At 47.9% G+C, this 20,046-nt stretch overlaps 4 protein-coding genes across 8 annotated transcripts in view; 2 read left to right on the forward strand and 2 right to left on the reverse strand.

Moving 5' to 3' along the window:
- Window positions 1-2,027: 2,027 nt before the first annotated feature.
- Window positions 2,028-6,775, reverse strand: LOC148318689 (phosphoribosyltransferase domain-containing protein 1-like). The gene is made up of 10 exons (XM_088282876.1): window positions 6,626-6,775; window positions 6,371-6,485; window positions 5,821-5,927; window positions 5,570-5,753; window positions 4,492-4,557; window positions 3,535-3,552; window positions 2,805-2,887; window positions 2,539-2,585; window positions 2,378-2,454; window positions 2,028-2,143 (listed from the first exon to the last, which is right to left on the reverse strand). Exons 2-10 carry the CDS (start codon window positions 6,401-6,403, stop codon window positions 2,096-2,098), a joined length of 663 nt encoding a protein of 220 aa, XP_088139002.1. The 5' UTR covers window positions 6,404-6,485; window positions 6,626-6,775; the 3' UTR covers window positions 2,028-2,095.
- Window positions 6,776-6,925: 150 nt separating this feature from the next.
- enkur (enkurin, TRPC channel interacting protein) lies at window positions 6,926-8,959 on the reverse strand. 2 transcript variants are annotated; one of them, XM_088282874.1, is made up of 6 exons: window positions 8,921-8,959; window positions 8,572-8,773; window positions 8,288-8,433; window positions 7,998-8,215; window positions 7,478-7,624; window positions 6,926-7,401 (listed from the first exon to the last, which is right to left on the reverse strand). In XM_088282874.1, exons 2-6 carry the CDS (start codon window positions 8,643-8,645, stop codon window positions 7,231-7,233), a joined length of 756 nt encoding a protein of 251 aa, XP_088139000.1. In that variant the 5' UTR covers window positions 8,646-8,773; window positions 8,921-8,959; the 3' UTR covers window positions 6,926-7,230. The 2 variants fall into 2 exon arrangements, with proteins under 2 accessions (XP_088139000.1, XP_088139001.1); XM_088282875.1 differs by lacking the exon at window positions 8,921-8,959 and having other exon boundaries at window positions 8,572-8,863.
- A 242-nt stretch (window positions 8,960-9,201) lies between these two features.
- On the forward strand, window positions 9,202-11,927 carry thnsl1 (threonine synthase like 1). The gene is made up of 2 exons (XM_088282425.1): window positions 9,202-10,855; window positions 11,070-11,927. Exons 1-2 carry the CDS (start codon window positions 9,458-9,460, stop codon window positions 11,871-11,873), a joined length of 2,202 nt encoding a protein of 733 aa, XP_088138551.1. The 5' UTR covers window positions 9,202-9,457; the 3' UTR covers window positions 11,874-11,927.
- A 398-nt stretch (window positions 11,928-12,325) lies between these two features.
- gpr158a (G protein-coupled receptor 158a) overlaps window positions 12,326-20,046 on the forward strand; it is a 31,519-nt gene continuing 23,798 nt past the window's right edge. Inside the window, exons 1-4 of one of the 4 annotated variants that reach the window (XM_088282423.1) lie at window positions 12,326-12,377; window positions 12,767-12,863; window positions 14,007-14,198; window positions 14,820-16,063. In XM_088282423.1, the coding sequence (XP_088138549.1) occupies window positions 15,327-16,063 (737 nt within the window). In that variant the 5' untranslated portion in view covers window positions 12,326-12,377; window positions 12,767-12,863; window positions 14,007-14,198; window positions 14,820-15,326. Of the gene's footprint in view, window positions 12,378-12,554; window positions 12,635-12,766; window positions 12,864-14,006; window positions 14,236-14,819; window positions 16,064-20,046 lie in introns of those variants that run through there. The other 3 variants (XM_088282424.1, XM_088282422.1, XM_088282421.1) reach the window with 3 other exon arrangements.

The raw sequence follows: 20,046 nt of genomic DNA on the forward strand, positions 1-20,046 counted from the left end.
GAGAGACACATTTTTGATTTTGGTATCAAAGCTCTGGAATTCATTCTAAAATGGCTGCTCCCGACCAAAATGGCCGTCTTGTCGTTCAATGACATGCGTGAGCGCATAAGACTTTTTGATGCGTTTTGCTGTCATCGACATGTTCGTTCACCTCATTTGAAATTGACGGCAGATTATTATTTTTTTTTTTATTATTGTCTAAACTTTCTGCTTGGGACCAAAATGGCCGCCTTCCTTCAACGATTGGTTCCTTGGGACTTTTTGGTGTGACCTGTTTTGACAACCCCTCAATTTCGCATCGATCGGTGCAACCGTTTTTTTTCTTCTCAAGCTTTCCAAAGGCCACTAGTGACCAAAGTTTGGACGGTCGTGATCAGAAAAAAAAAACAATCCGTTCATTTTGTCGGCGACACAAAGTTGAGCTTTCAAACACTTCGAGGAGGCCTTCGGCCCACCTTGAGATGAAAAAATTGTGCTCCTTGGCGGAGGTATCAGAGCAGTGAATATCAGCTTTCAGGGCAAAAAAAGAAAAAAACGTGCGTCAGGAAATCAAATCCTCTGGCAAACCATCGGCTTCCCATGACAAACTCTTCATTCAAATCCACAATTGGCGTTTTGTTCCTTTTGTGCGACGGGGGCACGAGTTTACCTGCGGCCTACTTCCTTTTCTCTCGCCGCCGATTGTGAAAGCCGCGCCGCTTTGTGTGGCGTCTCGCTTTCACCTCACAATGGCACCTGCAGGTTCCCACGGCTGCGCGGCGAGCATTGGCGCTGCGCTGGCTGAAAGGAGACCGATCGTTGCTGCACAATAAAAAAAGCAAAAAAATGCGCCCCTGTAATCCAAACGCAGAACTTTCATGAACTCCTTCACGGCCATCGACGAGTATAGAAGTCCAAAAGTCCATTTATTTTAATCGGGCTGGCAGCCACGGCGTTCACGTCCAAGTCACGTCCAAACCTTTCTTTCCAATAATATGTGGTATGCACCGCCACCAGTCGGAACGGTATTCCGATTAAAATCGAAAACAGGCGAGCCGTGACGTTGGCAACGCGAGCCTGAAGGGGCTTTAGCGGCAATTTCAGCATATCTGCAGCTTTGTACCTCCAATTTTGCCAAGTGGGAAAATCCAAATACGAGCAATTAAAGTTGAAAGTTGAAAGTCTGGTGACGTTTCATGATAAGGACGCAGAAGAAGTTTTTGCCTCCTTTTCTTATCTCTTATCTTATCTTAGCCCAAATCTCTTTTGTTGGTGCTCGCCGACGTTCGGCAAACATCAAAGTCATCTGGCAGCGGCGTGAACGTGGCGCGCCGTGTTTTCATTTCAATTTGATGGACCTGCAAGCCGCAAAAGAGCAACAAATGAGCGAGCGCCATCGCGACGATCTGAAGGGCAGGCCGGCCTCATTGGGCGCTTTTCAGGTGATTGAGAGGCAAGAAGTGTGACTCTCAGTCGCCACGACGACGAAACAAAACATTCTTTTAACGTTTCAAGCGTGTTTGCATTCTTTTCATGTCCACTTCGGGACGTCGTCTGAGGGGGTCATCAAAAATATATTTGTTCATCCATCAGCTTGTTTTCTTTTCGCAGGGGTGGCGGGCCTGGTCCGACAAATCCCTTCTGGTCACACATATTTTATGGAGACAAAGAACTGTTTGAAATTGCGCAGGGAAAAAAATGCATTTTGATTCTGCTTAAATATCTCTCGTGAATAAAAATGTTTTTGCCCGTTGAGTGTGCACAAAACAGAAAACGCAGAATTCTTTGAAACACAAGACGACAGTGTTGTTCAATTTGATGGGATTGGCCGGCGCGCGCTCATAAGAGAACGAGGATATCATGTTAGTGGGGGTGTGTGTGTGTGTGTGTGTTTTCCATGAGTCACAGCGGACTCTGGATGATGCCAACTTTAATAATCTCTCGCCATCTGCCACCAACATCCTCGCTTGCTCCGCTTTTTCTTTCTTGTGTCGACGTCTTTTGTGAAAAACGCACACTCACACGCAAAGAAATAAAAGGCAGACAAGTCGCGGAAAGACACACAAATGTATATTTTGGGATCTTCATACAGGTTTTTTTGTCCAGCAAGATGTTGTCAAACCTTGTACTTCTGCTTGCCGCTCTTGCTGATGACACAAATATGCTGAAAGGAGAAGACAAAAAAAATGATGATGTCATTCCACATGGAAAAAAAAAAGCGACTTGAAAGCATCCCGTCTGGAGGGGGCGGGGTCACATTTGACTGACAGTGAGTGAAAAATGCCCGAAACGTGTCATGTACAGGGGTCATCTCTTTGATTCGCTATCTTCCCTCCCTCGGCGTCTTTCATCCCTCGTGGCCTGTGCGGCCTTCAAAAAGGAGGACGCGCGCACTTACATTCAGGTCCCGGAAGTACTCGTTGTAGTCCAAAGCGTAGCCCACCACAAAGCGGTTGGGGATTTCAAAGCCCACATCTGTGCGGGGGGGGAGAACATGAGAGGTTGTGAGTTTCAAAAACGGGCAAGGCCCGTGTGTTGATGTTGCTTTGTGCTCCTCACAGTCGGTCAGGTTCTCATCCATGTTGGGAGCCCTCTTCACCAGCAGACTGCAAACGCGTTAGCATAAAACAAGTTAGCGTTCCAAACCAATCGTGTGTCCCGATACTTTTGTCCGCACTCTGTAAATTACAAGCGGGCGACACGGAGCCCGTGACGCCGTCTTCCGTCACACACTTGGCATTTCCTGCCGCGGGGTATCGAGGAGGGGGGGCGGGGGGGGCGGGGGGGGTGAAATCCATGCAGACGCCTGAGAGATGCCGACTCACCCCGCGACCTTGACCATCTTGGGTTGAAAGGTCTCCACATGCTTCAGAAGGGTCTTCATTGTCTTGCCTGTGTCAACAATGGCCTTGGGGAAGGGACCAGCGAAGGTGGGAATGAGTTCAACAATCAATTTAAGGACATTGAAATCTACAAAATAATGTGTCGCGCTGCTTATGAGAAGCTCAGCCAAACTACAAGCCAAAAATGCCGGCTGCTCTAGAGCGCCTCGTTGTTGGCCACGAGCGCGTACACGTCACGGAGAGAACGGTGGAAGAGCAAACAGGCTGGTGTGACTGCTTGAGCGAGAACTAAATAATACACAAAACTACGACTAAAATTGAAGAATCATTTTTGTGAACCGATAATAACAAAATTATTTTAAGGAAACAAAAAATGAAATAACGACATCCTGTGTCGATAAAACTAACCAAAGCTAATGATAATTTTAGCGAAAATGTGTATTGTTTTCGTCTTTGTCAGTTCATTTCATACTTTTTTTCTTGCACTCCATATATGTGGAAAAAAATGAAAACTAACATTTCACAAACTTGCTGTAAAAATGAATGAAAACAAACAAAATCAAAACGAACTTCAATGAAAAATCTATTTTAGTCCCGGTGCCGGATTGACAACATTTTCCTGACCCAAGTCGTGTTTTGTGCTCGTTTACAATTGAAATAAGATATTCAAAGAGTGTACAAACACAACATCAGCGAGGAGGCCAACACTCACCTCAACTACGAGCACGCTCTTGGAAACATGCAAAAAAAGAGCAAACACACACACATTAGCGACATTTGCATCATTTTGCATACATGTGGAATGTTTGAAAAAAAAACAAGTGAGTATCCATGGCAACAAGGTTGGCAGTGTCTGAGGAGAATCCCTTCTCTTGCGGCCAGTGGTGAACTTTTTCCATGGCGGCGCTTCAAACGAGCCCTTGTTCCTTCCCCCAACGGCGTCTATGAGCTTCTTTGTGAGCCGCCGCCGTCCAGAACCGAAGAACGCGGGGCGGCGGGCCCAGCGCTCTTACACCTGACCGCCGTTACGTAAGAGCGGGAGGCACGAGACGGGGACGTGGACCAAAAGACCTTTTCACTATGACGTCACGCGCACGTGCACGTTCAGCCGGCAGAGGACGGGACTTGTTATTTCAGCAAACGGGAGATCGTTTGAAGGATGATTTGAGGCGTATTCGTTTGATGTGAAGGACTCAAGTGTCACATGAGACAAACAACTTGAAGAGGAGATCATTTGCATTTCAACAGGTTAAAAATAGACGTGGTGGAAATTCCGAGCGAGTTAACGTTGTCATTGGCAGGCTGGCTAATTTATTGACTTTTCTGTTGCTTGAATTCTCTTTTGACACTTTTCAAAATCTTACAATAAGTAAGACTGGAATTCGACTGCTCATTTTTGTGTATGAATCCTTGAGACTTCTCCATGTGTTGTGCGACAACTGAAAATTGCACCAAATTTTGTGTGTGAAAATTGTCTCAGCTTTAACTTTCCAAGTGAGCTCTACTGAATGGCCTTCACTAAATGTGAGTCCATTTTGGGGAGTTGCGTCTGGGGACCCTTAAAATAAACACTTCCTCATGACCATACCTGCAAAAATTGAAGTTTTCATGCAGAGAGGCTCCCAAAAGGCCATTTAGTCGTCAGGATTCAACAAGTCAACAAACACACCTTTCCGCGCAGGAAGGACAAATCTCGGCTGCCGATGATGTGAAGATCCTCTGTCGACTGGTCATTCTGTCGAGGAGAGGACAAACAATTTTTTCACCCCAAAAATGGAACTCGCTTGCATACGTCGAAGGAAGAACGAATGCGGAACTTTTTTTTGACACTGAGACTGTGTCCTGTAAGCAGCGAATCCCCTGGGAGAACATCACATGGCTTGTAATGTGGGCGACATCGCAGCCCCGAGGGGGCGAGTCACATGAGTCCGTGATGACCTGCGAGCTTGAAAAGTTACACGGCTGTCCGCCATTTCAAGATTACATCTTCAAGATTTTTTGTTTGCAACGATAACAACATGCTCCGGGGCGTGTTTTGAAAAGCTTGCTGATGTGACGCTCCGCAGATTTGGAAACAGACATTTCTACGACTATGTACCTCCACAAAATGCAGAGTGAGTACTCTGGCCACCTGTCACGTTAACCGTGACGTTCAATCCCATTGCAAAACATTCCAGGTGTGTTATTATCGTCCACGCAAAGCTGGCCCTCATGCTGTCATATGATGATGATGTGAGGCCTCGACTATTTCCTGTGTCCTTGGGATGTCCTGCCTGAATGTGGCGTCGGCTTCGTGAAAACATGAAAAACGCTGACATCTAGTGGCCGAGACATGACATGACATTGCGTGGCGCTTGAATTCTGAACATATGATTTGATTGAATTTCTCCATCTATCCGCGCTGTGCCTGACATTTTTTCTTGAATCAAACAAGCGAGGGATTTTACTGCTTTTTGTTCGTGGCCCTCATTAGTCATGCATTCTTCAACTTCACACACAAAAGAATGAATAATCTGGTAAAAAAAAAGAATGAAACTTTTTGGTCTTTGGCCTATATCGAATATGGAAATATTAAACTTAAAATATAACATTTCTAACTTAATGAATTTTTGATCACTATAGTAACCTCCTAATATTTTCAGCATTATCCATTACCCTCCTAATGTTTTTTTTCATGAATAAAATCCTACAAGATGTTATTTTCTGAAAGAAATCTGACTTTAATCTAATATCACAACTTCATTCACCAGGTAGCTCTTGAGTCGGATGAACTCCACGCGGGTCTCCAGGTACTTGTTGGAGTTGCGTCCCAGCACCTTGAGGCACTCCATCAGGTCGGCGCAGAATTTGTAGCCGCCCTTGAGCACGCACAGCACCATGATGTTGTCGTCCACAAAGTCGTCCGCGATGTAGCGGGCCAGCCGCTCGGTCCTGCGAATGTGACCAACACGGATGGATGACTCGAACCTGGTGACGGGATGAGTGTTGTGGGCCGCACCTGTTCATGACCACGCCGTGTGGAATGTAAACGTTGTCGATGTCGTCGCGGTAGTGCTCCGGGTAGGTGAACAAGTCCAGATTGTATCCCGGCCAGTCGTCTTTGATCTGCATTCACAACATGAAATCGTCTCATTTGTTCCATGAAATTCTAATCATTTATTCACAAATTAGTGAGAGCACGCCAAACTGTGCGAGCAAAAGAATATCTGTCGTAATGTGCGCACAAAAATACAACGCAATTCTGCCATCTTGTGGCATTTGCTGGCAAGTACATACTGATGGTTAACCAAAACTCATGAAATAACTCCAACGAAAATTGACAAAAAAAAAAACCCAAACAAAATAAAATAAAACCGTGATTATGCGAGTTTTGATGATGGAAAAAATATCAGCAGATTGTAAATCAAAGCAAATAGAGGCGCCTTAGCTACTATTTTTAAAATGAGGTCACCAAAACAGTCCAAACAGGTACGTCAATAAAATAATACATAAAAAAAATTCACTTGCAATACTTTTTGTGTTTGCATCAAGCGGCCAGGCCAGCTTACCACAATTCCTCTTTTCTTCCCAGCGTGCTCCATTTCTCACCACGCGCTGGCAGAGGGAAAATAGTCCTGACGGGGTCAAAGTTCACAGAAATACGCCAGCAGCGGTTTGTGGTCTCTGGGTAAAAAAAAAAAAAAAGAAGTTATTTTGACTCCGAAAAAGTCGGTACGAAATGTCCACAAATGTTGCTTTCATCTCACGACAAGCGTGTCAACATTATCTATCGTCAACGTGGACGGCGAATGACGGCAACTCACCGCTTTTGCTGCTTTGTCGTCAAGAAGACAAAAAACGCTGCTGTCTTTCCCAGCCACATGCACTGAGTGATCACGCTCCAGTCATTTGCCTTTTTCTTTTTTTTTTTTTTGTCTCCATTCCACTCGTGGAGAATGTGAGCGATAATGGACTTCATGTGACAGCGTCCAGGCCCGCTGCCGGCCAATCAATATGTTAAGACACACACACACACACACACACACACACACATGTTCAACAAACCTTTTGTGGTGTGCTTTATTGTCACGTTACGAATGAATGGCAAAAGGCGAAAGAAAAAACTATTTTTTTTGTCTACGTTTTCGAAGACGAGCAAGAACAAGCGAGTTGAAGTGTCATTTTTATGCTATTTAAGACACATATCATGCTGATTGCGTCCACTTTAAGATCCACAAAAACATCCTGCCACTGTTTGAACGAGTGGCTGTGCTTTCCTAGCAGGATTAACACAAAAAGCTCCACAAGCGTTTCCAATGAGGTGGTGCTCGGGGATAGTTTGCAAATTCCTTTGCAAAGTCTTCAACGTTGTGAAGCATTTGCGAAAGCGTCCAAGGTGTTGGGAAGCCAAATTGGGCTTGCGCCACCGCTAATTGGCAATGTAGATGGTCTTGAACTTCTCAAAAAGGCTGACGTCGCTCTCCAGCTGCTTCATCTCCGCCTCCAGATGCTGCTTGCGACTCTTCGTCAACGGCGTGTCCACGACCAGCGGCAGACGCTGGTACTTGTCGTGCAGCTCGGCCAACGTGCTCTTCAGGCGCTTCCAGGCAAACGATACGTCACACGTTTTTTGGTTTTGTTTTTGCTGTTTCACAAGCGCGTCAATCTGGAAGTACCTCTAGGTTGGTTTGCCGCTCCTCATCGGACAGCTGCCTCATGGCGCCTTGCTCCATCTGCTCCTTCAGATACTTCTTGTACTCGTCCACGGCTCGTTGCACTTCCTCGTTGCGATGTTGAAGGTACTCGGGCACTTCGCCGTAACCCTGAAAGCGGCCAAGACAGGAATTTGGGAGCCACATAACTCTCATGTCCAATTACAATTTTCTCCTCCATGAGCAGAGAGGGGAGGGCTGAGCAGTTACTCATGGAGGAGGAGTGAGGAGAGAGGGAACGAGACGAAAGAAACACGCATGTCTTTTTGCTCCGTTGACCTAAAAAAAAAATGTGCCAGCAGAACAGAAGAAGAATGCCAGTGTGAGTGAATATTTGAATCTGGGGAGCTACTTTTTCATCATCTTGTAGATGAAACGTGCACTCAAAAGGCAAACTTGGCCGTGAAATACTGATTTGGCTCTGTGTCATGTCTGGAGCACCGTAGAGGCTTGAAGGTCCTGGCTGTTTTTTTTCCAGTCTTACCTTTTTGTTGATGTACTTGGGGAGCAGTCCGGAATGTTCCAGGAGCTCCTTGTGGCCTCGGTTGGTGTCAACTGAAGCCGCCAGCGGCCTCATCGGCGTAGGTGTGGTAGGCTTGATGAAGTTTCTCGTGACGTGGAGGCCCATAGGCGGGTGTTCTGACCTCGAGGGGACGGCCGGTTTCTTTGCAGTGCACATGCGATGACGCTCGCGCTCTTTTACTGCAAGATGAAAGGAAAGAATTCAAGAAACAAGACTCACACAGGCGGTTGTTTATTGGTTAGGCAACTCACTTTCAAGCAGCTTGGGCTCTTTAGAACGCTTCTTGAGGTATTCTTCTGGGGATGGGGTCTCCACTTTTGCTGGTCCCATAGTTTTCATTGCATTTTTGAGCGGCTTGTCCTTCGGGATATACACTGTTCTAAATTTGGACTTGCACCTGAAGAAACAGCACACAAATCATTGCAATTCTTATCAAAATGATCAAGGAACTCTTCCTGAATAAGGTCAAATAAGGAACTAGAGAGAGACTGCAATGTCTAAAAATTAACTAGAAGACTGTTTTTCTCTGACTTACTTTGGCTTTTCAGTGTGAACCTGCTCAGGTAAATAATTGTAGATGCTCTCCTGGGGAAACAGCGTCTTAGCCATGTTGAAAAGTCGAGATGAAGCCTTTAAACGCTGCAAACAATCCGTTTGAGTCGTAAATGAGACGCGCTAACCCGCACGTTAGCTGGAAAGTTCTCTGCGGATTCTGCTTTGGCTTGTTGCTAGGCAACCTGTGTGGAGAATGTGTTGCATTCAAATGTAGTCGTTAATGACTCAATCCTATGATTTTAATGGCTCGAGTTTTCATTTATAAGCGCATCCCAAAGACGTTAAATTTACGAATGACTACCTATAGTTCAAAATATTGTCGTACTTACTGCGATGTAAACATCCGATAACTAAGGTACTTCCTCCCGAATGTGAGTCGTAAATAAATGGATCTACCCTTTTCTAACCCAGAACGTGGTGACGAACAGCGTGCCTTTTTTTTGTGCCCAAAAAAAGAAACTTGACGTGAAAGTGAAATTGGGACAAATTAGGTGAAATTTATTATAATGCAGCTACTTAATTCACTTTTATTAGTGGTATCGCAGTACAAATCTTTCATAGTTAACGTCAAGTTGTCCTTTTTTTTTAACCGCAGTGCGTTTCTTTAATTTTGTTCCTCCCAACGTGCCGTAGTTGCTTTAAAATGACAATATGGCGCTCCCCGCAACAAAGTTTATGTCTAATATGAAGTGTGATAAAGCATAAATTGTCGCTCTTGGGGACGTACAAAAGTTGTATTTGACGTGAGGATACATTTTTTAAGCCTATGTTTTGGACGCTAATTGACGAAGGTGGACCAGCAGCTAGGCGAGACCTTAAAAGACACGCGAGAGCTGCTTGCAAGTCGCGTTTAAAACATTGGAACAATGATACGGTTGTTTCAGTTTGCCATGTTTTTGTTAAGAACACGGAAGCTTGCGCTAAGAACATTCAGATGCAGGCTGGATCTGCTTTACAAATCAAATTCATGGCTTTCTAGCCAAACCTGCGCTCCTGGATCTCTTCGGGAGAAGAACGTCCTAATCATGGGTCCACCTGGAGCAGGGAAGACCACAGTGGGCAAGATCGTGGCCCGCAGACTGGGGCTCCCAGCCATTGACGTAGACGATGACGTCTTGGAAGCGACTTGGAAGATGCCCGTCGCTGCCAAGTTGGCTGCCGTCGGCGGGCAACGTTTCCTGGAGGAAGAAGGTCAGGTTTTGTGTAACTTCACGGCTTCTCGATGCGTCCTTTCGCTGACGGGCTCCAACCCTCTTCACTCGGAGGCCATGCGGCACGTCAAACAAAGCGGCGTGGTCGTCTACCTGGATGTGGATGGCGAGGAGATCCTTCAGAGGCTCCACAGGATGAAGGTGGACAGGATCGTGGGCCAAGAGGCCGGACGGACCATTCGGGAAATCCTGCAGTTCCGGAAGCAGTTTTACGAGCAGTGGTTGGACGTGCGCGTGTTGTGCGGTCGAGGGGACACGGTAGAGGAGGTGGCGGAGAAGGTTCTACTGGCTGTGGAGAGATTTCACCATCATGGCGCGGAGATGTACGTGTCCACCAGGGCTGACAAAGAAGAATCGAAAGCACACTTCAGTGATGTGGTGGTGGAGGGTCTGGCCCCAGACGGGGGTCTCTATGTACCCAAGAACGGCTTCCCAAAGATAGCTCCTCGTGAGTGGTTGAGACTTGTCGATATGTCTTATCCAGAGCAAGCTTTGGTGTTGCTCGAAAAGTGCATCCACCCGTCTGAATTGTCCGCTGTGGATTTGAGAGAAATGGTGTTCAGAGCATACGGCTCCAAGTTCTCTACAAAGGAGATTGCTCCTGTCAAGCATCTGATGCACCGTACATACGTCCAGGAACTTTTTCATGGCCCGACCGCTTCCTTCAAAGACTTGGCCTTGCAGCTGATGCCCCAGCTCTTCGCCCACTGCCTTCCGCCCATGTGCAACTACCTGATCCTGGTCGCCACCTCCGGCGACACAGGCAGCGCCGTTCTGAGCGGCTTTGGCGGTCTGTGCGGCGCCAACAGACGCAGGACCGCCGTGCTGGTCTTTTTCCCGAAGGACGGCGTGAGCCACATCCAGAAGCTGCAGATGACCGGCTTGGAGCGGACCCGCGCCAAGGCCGTTAGCGTACGCTCCGACTTCGACTTCTGCCAAAGGAGCATCAAGAGGATGTTCGGCGAGGCGGGCCTGACGGGGCATCTCGCCGTGGAGTATGGCACCGTGCTGAGCACTGCCAACTCAATCAACTGGGCGCGGTTATTACCACAGGTGAGTCCATGAGATCGGCCAGCCCAGTAAAAATGAATCGGAGCCTCTCGTGGCAGTGAATGAGTTAAAGGCGTAGCCTTTCACAGCAGCAAAACTTCAAATATTACATTTAATTGGCCAACTTAAATTTTTTCAAAAATTCAGTTGACCCATTATTTTTCTTTTTAACAGTTAACATAAATAAATAATGTAACCCGTCCCTTTCGTCCCGCAGGTTGTTTACCACTCGGCCGCCTACCTAAACCTGTGCCGAGACGGCGTGATCCAGTTCGGAGACCCCATCGACGTTTGCATCCCAACCGGCAACTTCGGCAACGCAATGTCTGCCGTTTACGCCAAGCAAATGGGCGTCCCCATCCGCAAAGTCATCTGCGCGTCCAACCGCAACCGGGTCGTGTCGGACTTCATCAACACGGGTGAGTATGATCTCCGGGAACGCCGTCTGAGCCCCAGCTGCTCCCCGGCCATCGACATCCTCAAGTCATCCAACCTGGAGAGGTTCGTTTATCACATCTCGGGCGGCGACGGCCCGCTCGTCAACGACTTGTTTGCGCGTTTAGACGGGCAGCGGCGTTTTCGCCTTCCCGGCCCGCTTCTTGACAAAATGCGACACGAAGTGCAGGGCGGCTGGTGCTCGGAACAAGACTGCCTGGCCGCCATTCGGCATGTTCACGCGCACGCCGGCTACGTCATGGACACGCACACGGCCGTGGCGAAGGTTGTGGCGGACAGACTTCGGGTTGACGCGTGTCCCGTCGTCATCAGTTCCACGGCTCATTACGGCAAATTTGCGCCCGCCGTGCTGGAAGCTTTGCGAGTGGAGGAAATTCCCCAGGATGCTTCGGAGCAGCTAAAGATGCTGCAGGCCGCGACATCCCGACCAGCGATGCACACGGACGTGATGGCGTGCCTCAAGGACGGAAGTGGGCGGGGACATGCCGATTGTGAAGCAGATTACGGCGTGTTGGTCGAACAAGTGGAGAGCATGATACACGACGCCTTCTTGAAAGTCATGTAGACCTTGAACACTATTGTGCCATCTTGACTTGGAAATAAATGCAATTGGCCACCCAAAAAAACCATTTTGTTTGTAATTGTTGGCTCTCATTAGCCTGTACCTAATGAAGTGTCCCGTGAGCATGTAAAGTGCTGCACTTTGCTCTTTGGACAAATGTGAAAGCGAGCGTTACGTAATGGAGCGCACACTGTGCATGGGGGGGGTCCATTTTTGCCCCCCTCAGCAAGAATCCCGTCTATTTGCCTGTTGAGGGTGCGGGGGGGAGTCATTTAAAACCAGGTGCTGCCTCAGCAGCTGCTGCCGAGGGACGCGACAAGATAAGTTTCACCCAAGGCGCGACTGCCTGTGACTGCACTTGTTCAACCAGAACATCTCGTGCTGACTGATCTCTTCATGATTTTTTCTAGGTTCCAACTTTTACGTTGACCACGATGTAACTTGACAGTCAAACAACTTGACTGCGCATGCGTCACATCCACGAATGGCTACGTCGCCGAGCTGCAGGTGAGGAGGTGACCGTAAGTGAGGCGTCGTTATGAATCCCACGCTGCAATCTGATTGGCTGCTGCATCCAGGTAGGAAGCGCATTCAAAAACAATCACGTTTGTTCAGGCTACTGGCAATCATTTTAACGCCGCCGCATTGAATTCAGACGGCAAAGTTCTTTCCTGCATTACGTAGGGCGTGTCCGACCTGTGTGCAGCAGCCAATCATATTGCGGCAAAGGCGTCACCTGTCTTGAACTCGAGGATTCAGAACACGTGAGTGAGTGTGACTGAATAGCTGTTTGTCAGTTTGGACGAAATTAAAAAGTTCTATGAATTTTCTTTGGTCCGCTTGCACTTAGTAAAATGTTGCAAACTCAAACATTTCATTTGTTTTGTTTTGGGAAGGGAGGAGCTGAGAGTGTGCGCGTGGTGAGGAGAGAAGAAGCCAGCTGTTGCTGAGCATCGTGGCGGCGCACGGCTGGCTGCGCAGGCATAATTGCAGGTAGCGAGCCTGTCGCCCGTTGTTGTCGTCGTCCAACATAACAATGAAGGCTCGTCTCTAGCACAAGGAGATAAAAATGGGGCGATTTTTTTTTTTTCTGGCTTTATCCACAAACACAATATTAACAAGATCGCATTTAGACGAGTGAGAACATATTATTGGAAAGAAATGTTTTGACTTGACTTCCCTTTAAGGGACACAAAAAGTGATTTTATTCAATTCTATTTTTTTTAATGAATTGTTTAATTAATCGGCGATCGGAATTTCTGAAAACATTCGTCTGCTGTGTTGAAAAAGAAAATGTGTCTAAAGGCTCTTTTCCATACCCATCGCACAAAGTCGTTTGTGTAAAGTCATGCTTGGGCGGCGTCAATGTGGAAGAAGGCACTTTCTGTCAGAGAAAAAAAGTGAATACAAAAGTGTCAACATTTTCAAAAACTTTTCACCTCCTGTCAAACCAAAGACTCAGCGGTCCCATTCGGCCCACCGCATCTTTTGTGTTTCTTCAGATTTCTTCTTTCATTCTGCCTCAAAATTTCTTCTGAAATGAATTCTTCTCTTCACTTTTAACCCACGTTACCAGCATTGTCTTCACCAAATTTCCCTGCAAGACAAAAATCGGGGAGCGTGAAAATCATAAAATTAGCGTTCACATCAATATTGGAATGAAAAGGGCCCCAAATTACGGCCATGACAAAATGTTCATTCTGTGCGACTCCAGATCATCTTGAGGCTAATGTATTCGTGACGCTCTCCAAAATGGCGGCGCGTGAGCGTTTGACAAGCCAGATGGCTCCCACTGGCAGAGAACGAAGGTGCGATGTCCACCATCAATCAAGCTGATGTTTTACCCCATGCGCTGTATTTGCATGATATTCCGCGCACGGCGTACAGATTGTTGGCTTTTCTGCACGCTCGTGTCATCATTAGGCGATGACCAAGAATGAATTGGACAAGCCGCATCACAACCAGGCGACACATTTCAGATGTGGCGACACCGCCGCCGCCGCCACATTAAATACTCGCCACTTCCTCAGCAGCCGCTTAAATCTGATTGATGAACATCGTTAGACCAGATTGCGATTTTAAGAGATCAATATTTCTTAATGAATTGCGCCTTCCCCCCCATCCCCTCCTCCCCAGATGTCACGGGCTGCCCCCGAGGACACGCGCGCCAACCGGTCACTCCCTCCCGTGGACTTGGCCATGCCTGACGCTGGCTCCGTCACCCTCCGTCACGCCTGTCGGCCCCCCCCGGCGAACCCCCTGCTTGCAGATCTGGATGCCGCACACCATCCTCAACACTCGGGGGGAATGAAATGCAGAATGAAATTGGCAAGTTTGCTCAAGTTTCGAGAGGAGAAGACTTAAGGTTCATTTGTGTTATTAAAAGAAACATGACGGTGACAATGTATGTTGTGCTGCCACACTGGAGGTGTAAAAAATTTGAGCTGGACTGAATAATTGGCAAATAGTTGCTCTTTTAAAATCGGACGACATTTTAGGCCAATTATCTTCTTGCTTTAAACATTAACACATTAGTTAATCAATGTTATGTATTTAAATATTGTCGTAATTATGTTAATCTGATTGTTTATTATTCTTTCCTTATCGTCATTTGTGCTTTTAATTGATGCATTTGTATTTAGTTTTGCCATTAATATTGTTTTTATGAATTTTTGTCATTGATTACAATAGCTAGCATCCCAATGACCATTTTCTATGGTATATGTCTGCGTTTTATTTCGGAAATCTCGACCATGTTGTCTGCTCACTACGGTGTAAAAAGTCATGATTTTGATTGTCGCTGACTTTAAGCATTGAAAGGTTCTCTACTTAAAACAGATGACCGTAGACGTTGCATTCAGATCAATTGTATATTTATTCTTGAAATATGCCGTAAATACAAATAACTTAACAAAGGGATCTAAGAATATGGGATCCATTCCCCTGTAGGTGTCGGGGTGGCAATGGCCACCCCTGCCCACCAAGTAGCTCCGCCCCAGAGAGGACGAGGACGACGGGCTTTAGGAGCGCCCGCTTCCCGGTGGTGAGTCTTTCTCTCCCTCTGCTTCTTCGCTGGCCACTTTTAATGCTTTTTGTGGTCGGAAGAGGGCGAAGTGCGTTTGAAGCTCCCGGCTGAATCGGCGCCTGCAGAAAATAGAGAACTATCACAATAACCCCCTCCCGCCTCCTCCTCCTCGTCCTTCTTCCTCACGGTTTGAAATCAGTCTGCACGCAGGAAAGGACGCCGTCGCAGACAGATCTCCTCCCTCCATGAAGCGCCTGTGAAGCGGTTTGCGAGCAGACCGGGGGGTTTCCTTCTTTGAATTTCTTTGTAGGGAGAAAAAACGCGGGAAGCTGAGGAGATCCCACAAGTGGCTGAGCGATGGTTTAACGTTCGTCGCCTCCCTGCAAAATCCATCCTCCCATCCAACATCAGCGGACGCGACCTGGAGGGCGATGGAGGCTGTCTTCCGGCTGGCGTTGCTGCTGCACGTCGGCTTCGGCATCGCGGCGGCGCACGGAGGCGGCCGGGCGCACCTCCGCGGCGACGACGAGGAGCGGCAGCGCCTCCCCGCCGCGGTGGCCGACTTCCTGCACACGGGCGACTCGAGCGTCCTGGAGCAGGCCAATTGCTCGCGCAGGTTCGAGCTGCCGCGGGTGGCGAGCTCACCGGAGAGCCCGCATCGCTCGGCGCTGGAGGCGGTGCTGCACGCCGCCAACTTCCTCAGCTTGGTGCTGCAAGCCAACAGGTCCAGGGAGGACAGCGTGCGCCGAGACGTCGAGTGGTACCATGCCCTGGTGCGCAGCCTCCTCGTGGGGGAGCAGAAGATCCACCGGGCTGTGGTCGCCTTCTCCTCGGACGGGCCCGGCGTGCACCTCCAGGCCACCAGGACCGGAGGTGAGATCTTGCTCCAGGACCTCTCCGGACTGCACAACCGCTCGGGGGACGGCGAGTGGTACCATGGCGTCAAGCACAGGAGGAAGACCACCTTCCAGAAGAAGGTGCTGAGCCAGGATTTTGCAGCCGTGGACAACTCCCTGAGGAGAGGCCAAAGTTTGATCCCTGACAAGACGCACGTCAAGTGGTCGGCGCCCTACCTGGAGTGCGACAACGGGAACTTTGTCCCTCGCTGGTTGTTGACGCTGTCGGCTGCGTTCTACGGTCTCAGGCCCAACATGGTTCCGGAGTTCAGGTAAGAACTCCTCTCCTGTCTGTCGTGGATTTGGGTCCTAATACTTTGAGGGCTCGGGTTCTTCGAGACCCCTAAATTGAAATGATGCAACATCATGAATTGAATTTTTTAGGACAGCAACCGATCTGAAAGTCAGCAATTTGTTACTGACGTTCCAAATTTGTCATGGAAACCATTTTGGGTTTCCGACGTTAACTTCGGGACAGCCTGCTTTGGGGGCTAAAATATCGTCTCAGGTTTTTACATCCATTCATCCATTTTTTATTTTCTTGCTGGAGTCTGTCACGGCTGACTTTGGACGGGTTGCGACGAGCAGCGGCGTTCGAATAGTTTTGTAGGTTTCATTATTGTTCATTTTTATTCAATTTTGACTTCAATTAGTTGAAAAAGCAGGCTTGTTACTTGTAACTCTTTTCTTGGGGGGGTGCTTGGTTCTTGTTGTGTTTTTTCAAATTTGTTTGCGTATTAGTTTTATTTTTGTGAACATGAAATATATCGCCAGCGTTATCATGTGATAAAGTATTTTTTTTGATAAACGTTTATTCCATTAAACATTTTTTTTCAATTTTAGTTTGAGTTATTTTCTTCGTCATTAACTACAATAACCTTTTCCACCTAAATTGACCCCGATCAATCTAACAATCCAAAACTCACATGGGGACCATTTTGGGTCCAGAGTCTACGTTTGGAACGTATTTTTTGGCCTGTGCGGCGTTGGCTGCCCCTCCTGCCATTTTCGATCGTGTTCCTCCTCAGTCCGTCCCACCTGACTTGGCGCAAGAGGATTTGCGGCTCAGTTGGTCGAGCGGGTCGTCCACTGACCAAAGTGTTGGTTCCAATCCCGACTCCCCGCTGCCCAAGTGTCCTTGGGCAAGACCTTGATCCCTAAATTGGCTCCAGGCCAGCCTTATAAACGAGAACCAGTTCTCCATGGCGTAAGCCAAGAATGACGACATTTGTCAATTCTGATCATATGAAATTGACCTTGGAAGCATTTTGGGTTCTAATGCTAAGTTTGGAAAATTCTACTTTGTTGTCTTACCATTGAGGTGGTATCGTTGTAGATTCTATTTGTCTTTTATTTTGGAGAAATCTCTGGAAAATGTCAATCTTGGAGTCTATCAAATGAGCTCGACGAGTGTCTCGCATTCGTCTACATTAATTGTAGATCCAAATCTGGCATCCAAGCCAGCGTCATGTGTAATGAGGAGCTCATACGTCTCCGAAAACATCGCGGCACTTGCCGTTGCACCCCCCCCCCCTCCATCCCCCCCCCCCGCCCCCGCCCCAAATGGAGCGGGTTTGAACTGGTGGCTATAAATAGCCCAAGCCGCGGCGGAAACCTCTTGCTCCCGGCGTAATTCATTGTTCCACCCCCAAACTTGCTTCTCACACAGAAGCATTTTTCAATGAGGGCATGAGTCACACTTGCAGAGGTAAAATTTATAAATGATATTTGGCTTGATGTGTTTTCCTCTTTGCCTCTGGTGTAATGTGTGATGTTTATGCCAGTGATGCTGCGGCGAGCGTTCGAGCTCCATACACGCCTGACCAACATCATCTTCTCAATGAATAATTAATCCACATCACTGGTTGTGTGTGTGTGTGTAGGCTCTTCAATGAATGTTTAATTGATACACTTCTGGCTGGCTCGCAGGCCGGCGCCGATTGCAAATGAGTCCAAACCTGCCGTGATTGTCCAGTCGTCGCCTATCAGGTGCGCGGCGTCACCGGCCGGTCGGAGCCGCTTCACTTTGCTCGCCGACTAATCGGATGCTTAATTAGCCCGCGCGCTATTGTCTGGAAAGTGCCAGCGCTTTCACGCCGGCTCATTTGCCAAAGCGCCGGTTGGATTTAATTGGCGCCTCCAACATCCTTCAATTGTACCAAAGAAGAGTTTTATTGTTGTTGTTGAGTTGGCCAACCGGATCGATGGCGTGACGCAAAGGTGGCGCTTTGGATTGTTTGATGTCAACCAACCTGCTCCCCCTGTGCCATTAGGCTTGAAGAGCAGCAGAACCATCTCCTGCTTTCTTTTTTTCCCCTCCCTGAAACAGCCATTGGCGACAATGAAATCATTACATTGTCCTTTACGACGCAATGCCAACATAACGGAGACATTCAGTTGCGTGCAAAAGTCGTTTGCGCTTCGTGAAATACTCATCTGGATAAAAGTCCCTTCCAGTCACCTTGGCATCAATTAGGGACGCCCGATTACACGATTTTGCGTCAGAGTCGCTTCATAGCACGGAAATTGTTGCGCAATAACACGCTATCTGCTAGCTTCATGCTAACGCTAAATAGCATGGATGTTGCGCGCTTGTAATCCTTTGATTCACGGACTGAATACAAAGCGTGAAGACCGAACCGAACGGTACTCGCCCTTATATGTTCTTTATCCTCAGCAAGGAACGACTCCAATCAGGGCCGTACTGACGAGCACGGTGACCTTTCAACTGAAAGTGTGAGCCGAAGTTTTTCATTTCATTTCGTTCCACGTTTTGATAAAGTGCAATCTTATGGAATGTGATTTCCAAGTAGCAACATGCTCCGGTCGTGATTGAGTTGAGTCATCATCCGTCGTGAACCATTCCTGCGTCCGGTGTCTTTTGTTTTGAGTGCTCCAAGACGGTCCCCGCCGTTCGCCGCTCGCTCCCCTCCTGCTGAATGCGCAATCAATGCGACAATGAATTAATAATGAAAGATGTACAACAACAACCTCGCACGGGCCATCTTGATTTCGGCTATTTAATGCCTTCCTGTTGTTTGTGATGATGCTGCAGTGTGCAAGGTGACTTTTTTTGGGGGCGGGGGGACGTTGGAAACTGCCGGTTTTCGCCAGCCGCTGTTTCAAATTGAGGTCCAATATATCATTTTGTGCGCTAAATCATGTCTACAAGCATGAAATATTGACGGGCAGATGGGCTCACCTCGCACCCAAATCATTTTAAATCCAGTGAGACCAGCTCGTCTTCATTTGGTTTTGAAAACTTTGTTGAATTAGTTGGCAGAACGGTCTTCCCTCATGCTTGACTTTGCAGCGGAGTCGTCAGCGAAGCCTGAGTGGTGCGGGACCCCCGGAGCGGGCAGGGGTCGTCGGCAGCATCTGTTCTGGTGGAGGCCATCCACGAGCAAGGCCAGAGCGTCGCCGCTAACCAAGCGAGCTCCGTCTCGTGATGTCGCTAATCTGACCGTATGATGATGTCATTCCGTTTGCCCGGATTGGCCACCTGGATGTTATTTCGGCGGCTTTGTCCTGTTCTGGGGATAAACACAACTCGGTGGAAGGGATTCGAAAAGCATTTGATGGCTTTTGTCAAATTGGGGCTCAAATTGATCCCTTTCAAAGTTCAGAAAAAGTTCCAAATTACAATTGGAAGGAAACCGACTTTGACATGAATCCTTCACCCCGAGTTGGGTTGCTGATTGCTAAATAGGATTTATGAACTGTTCCGGACAATCTATTTTATTTTTAGTTCTTATCTTTTTTCCTTGTCAATGCTCGTCATCGAGCCGTCCGTCGGCCGCCTGATTTCTCCTCCGTGTCACGTTGCGTTTGCATCGGTACTTGACGTGGATCCCGCTCGTCTTCCGATCTTGACGCCGGCGGAGGAATTTTTAATGAGTGTCAAGGAATATGACGTAATGTGGCGGCTGAAAGAATCCAAAGGAGAAGGCGGTCTTTATTTGCTTTGCTTTGACAGCGTCTTCGCCACCGGCGCCGTGTCCTGTTTGATGAGCGGCGACAGGACTCAATAAAAGGACCCGGGGTCGCGTTGTAATGGCGGCGGCCTGCCCGCCGGCCACACGGCGCATTCGTTTCCCCTCCGCTTGTCAGTGTAATGCATTTCTGTCACTTAAGAGATATTTTCCTCAGGGAAGACACACACACACACACACACACACACGCTGCTTTTTTTTTTTTTTTTTTTTGCATTGATATTGCTACGGACATAATGCACCACGTTCTCGTTCTTGTCTTG

This window comes from Idiotropiscis lumnitzeri, chromosome 19 (assembly GCF_059441095.1).
Source record: "Idiotropiscis lumnitzeri isolate Australia: NSW breed Sydney's pygmy pipehorse chromosome 19, RoL_Ilum_1.0, whole genome shotgun sequence".
NCBI classification, from domain to species: Eukaryota; Metazoa; Chordata; class Actinopteri; order Syngnathiformes; family Syngnathidae; genus Idiotropiscis; species Idiotropiscis lumnitzeri.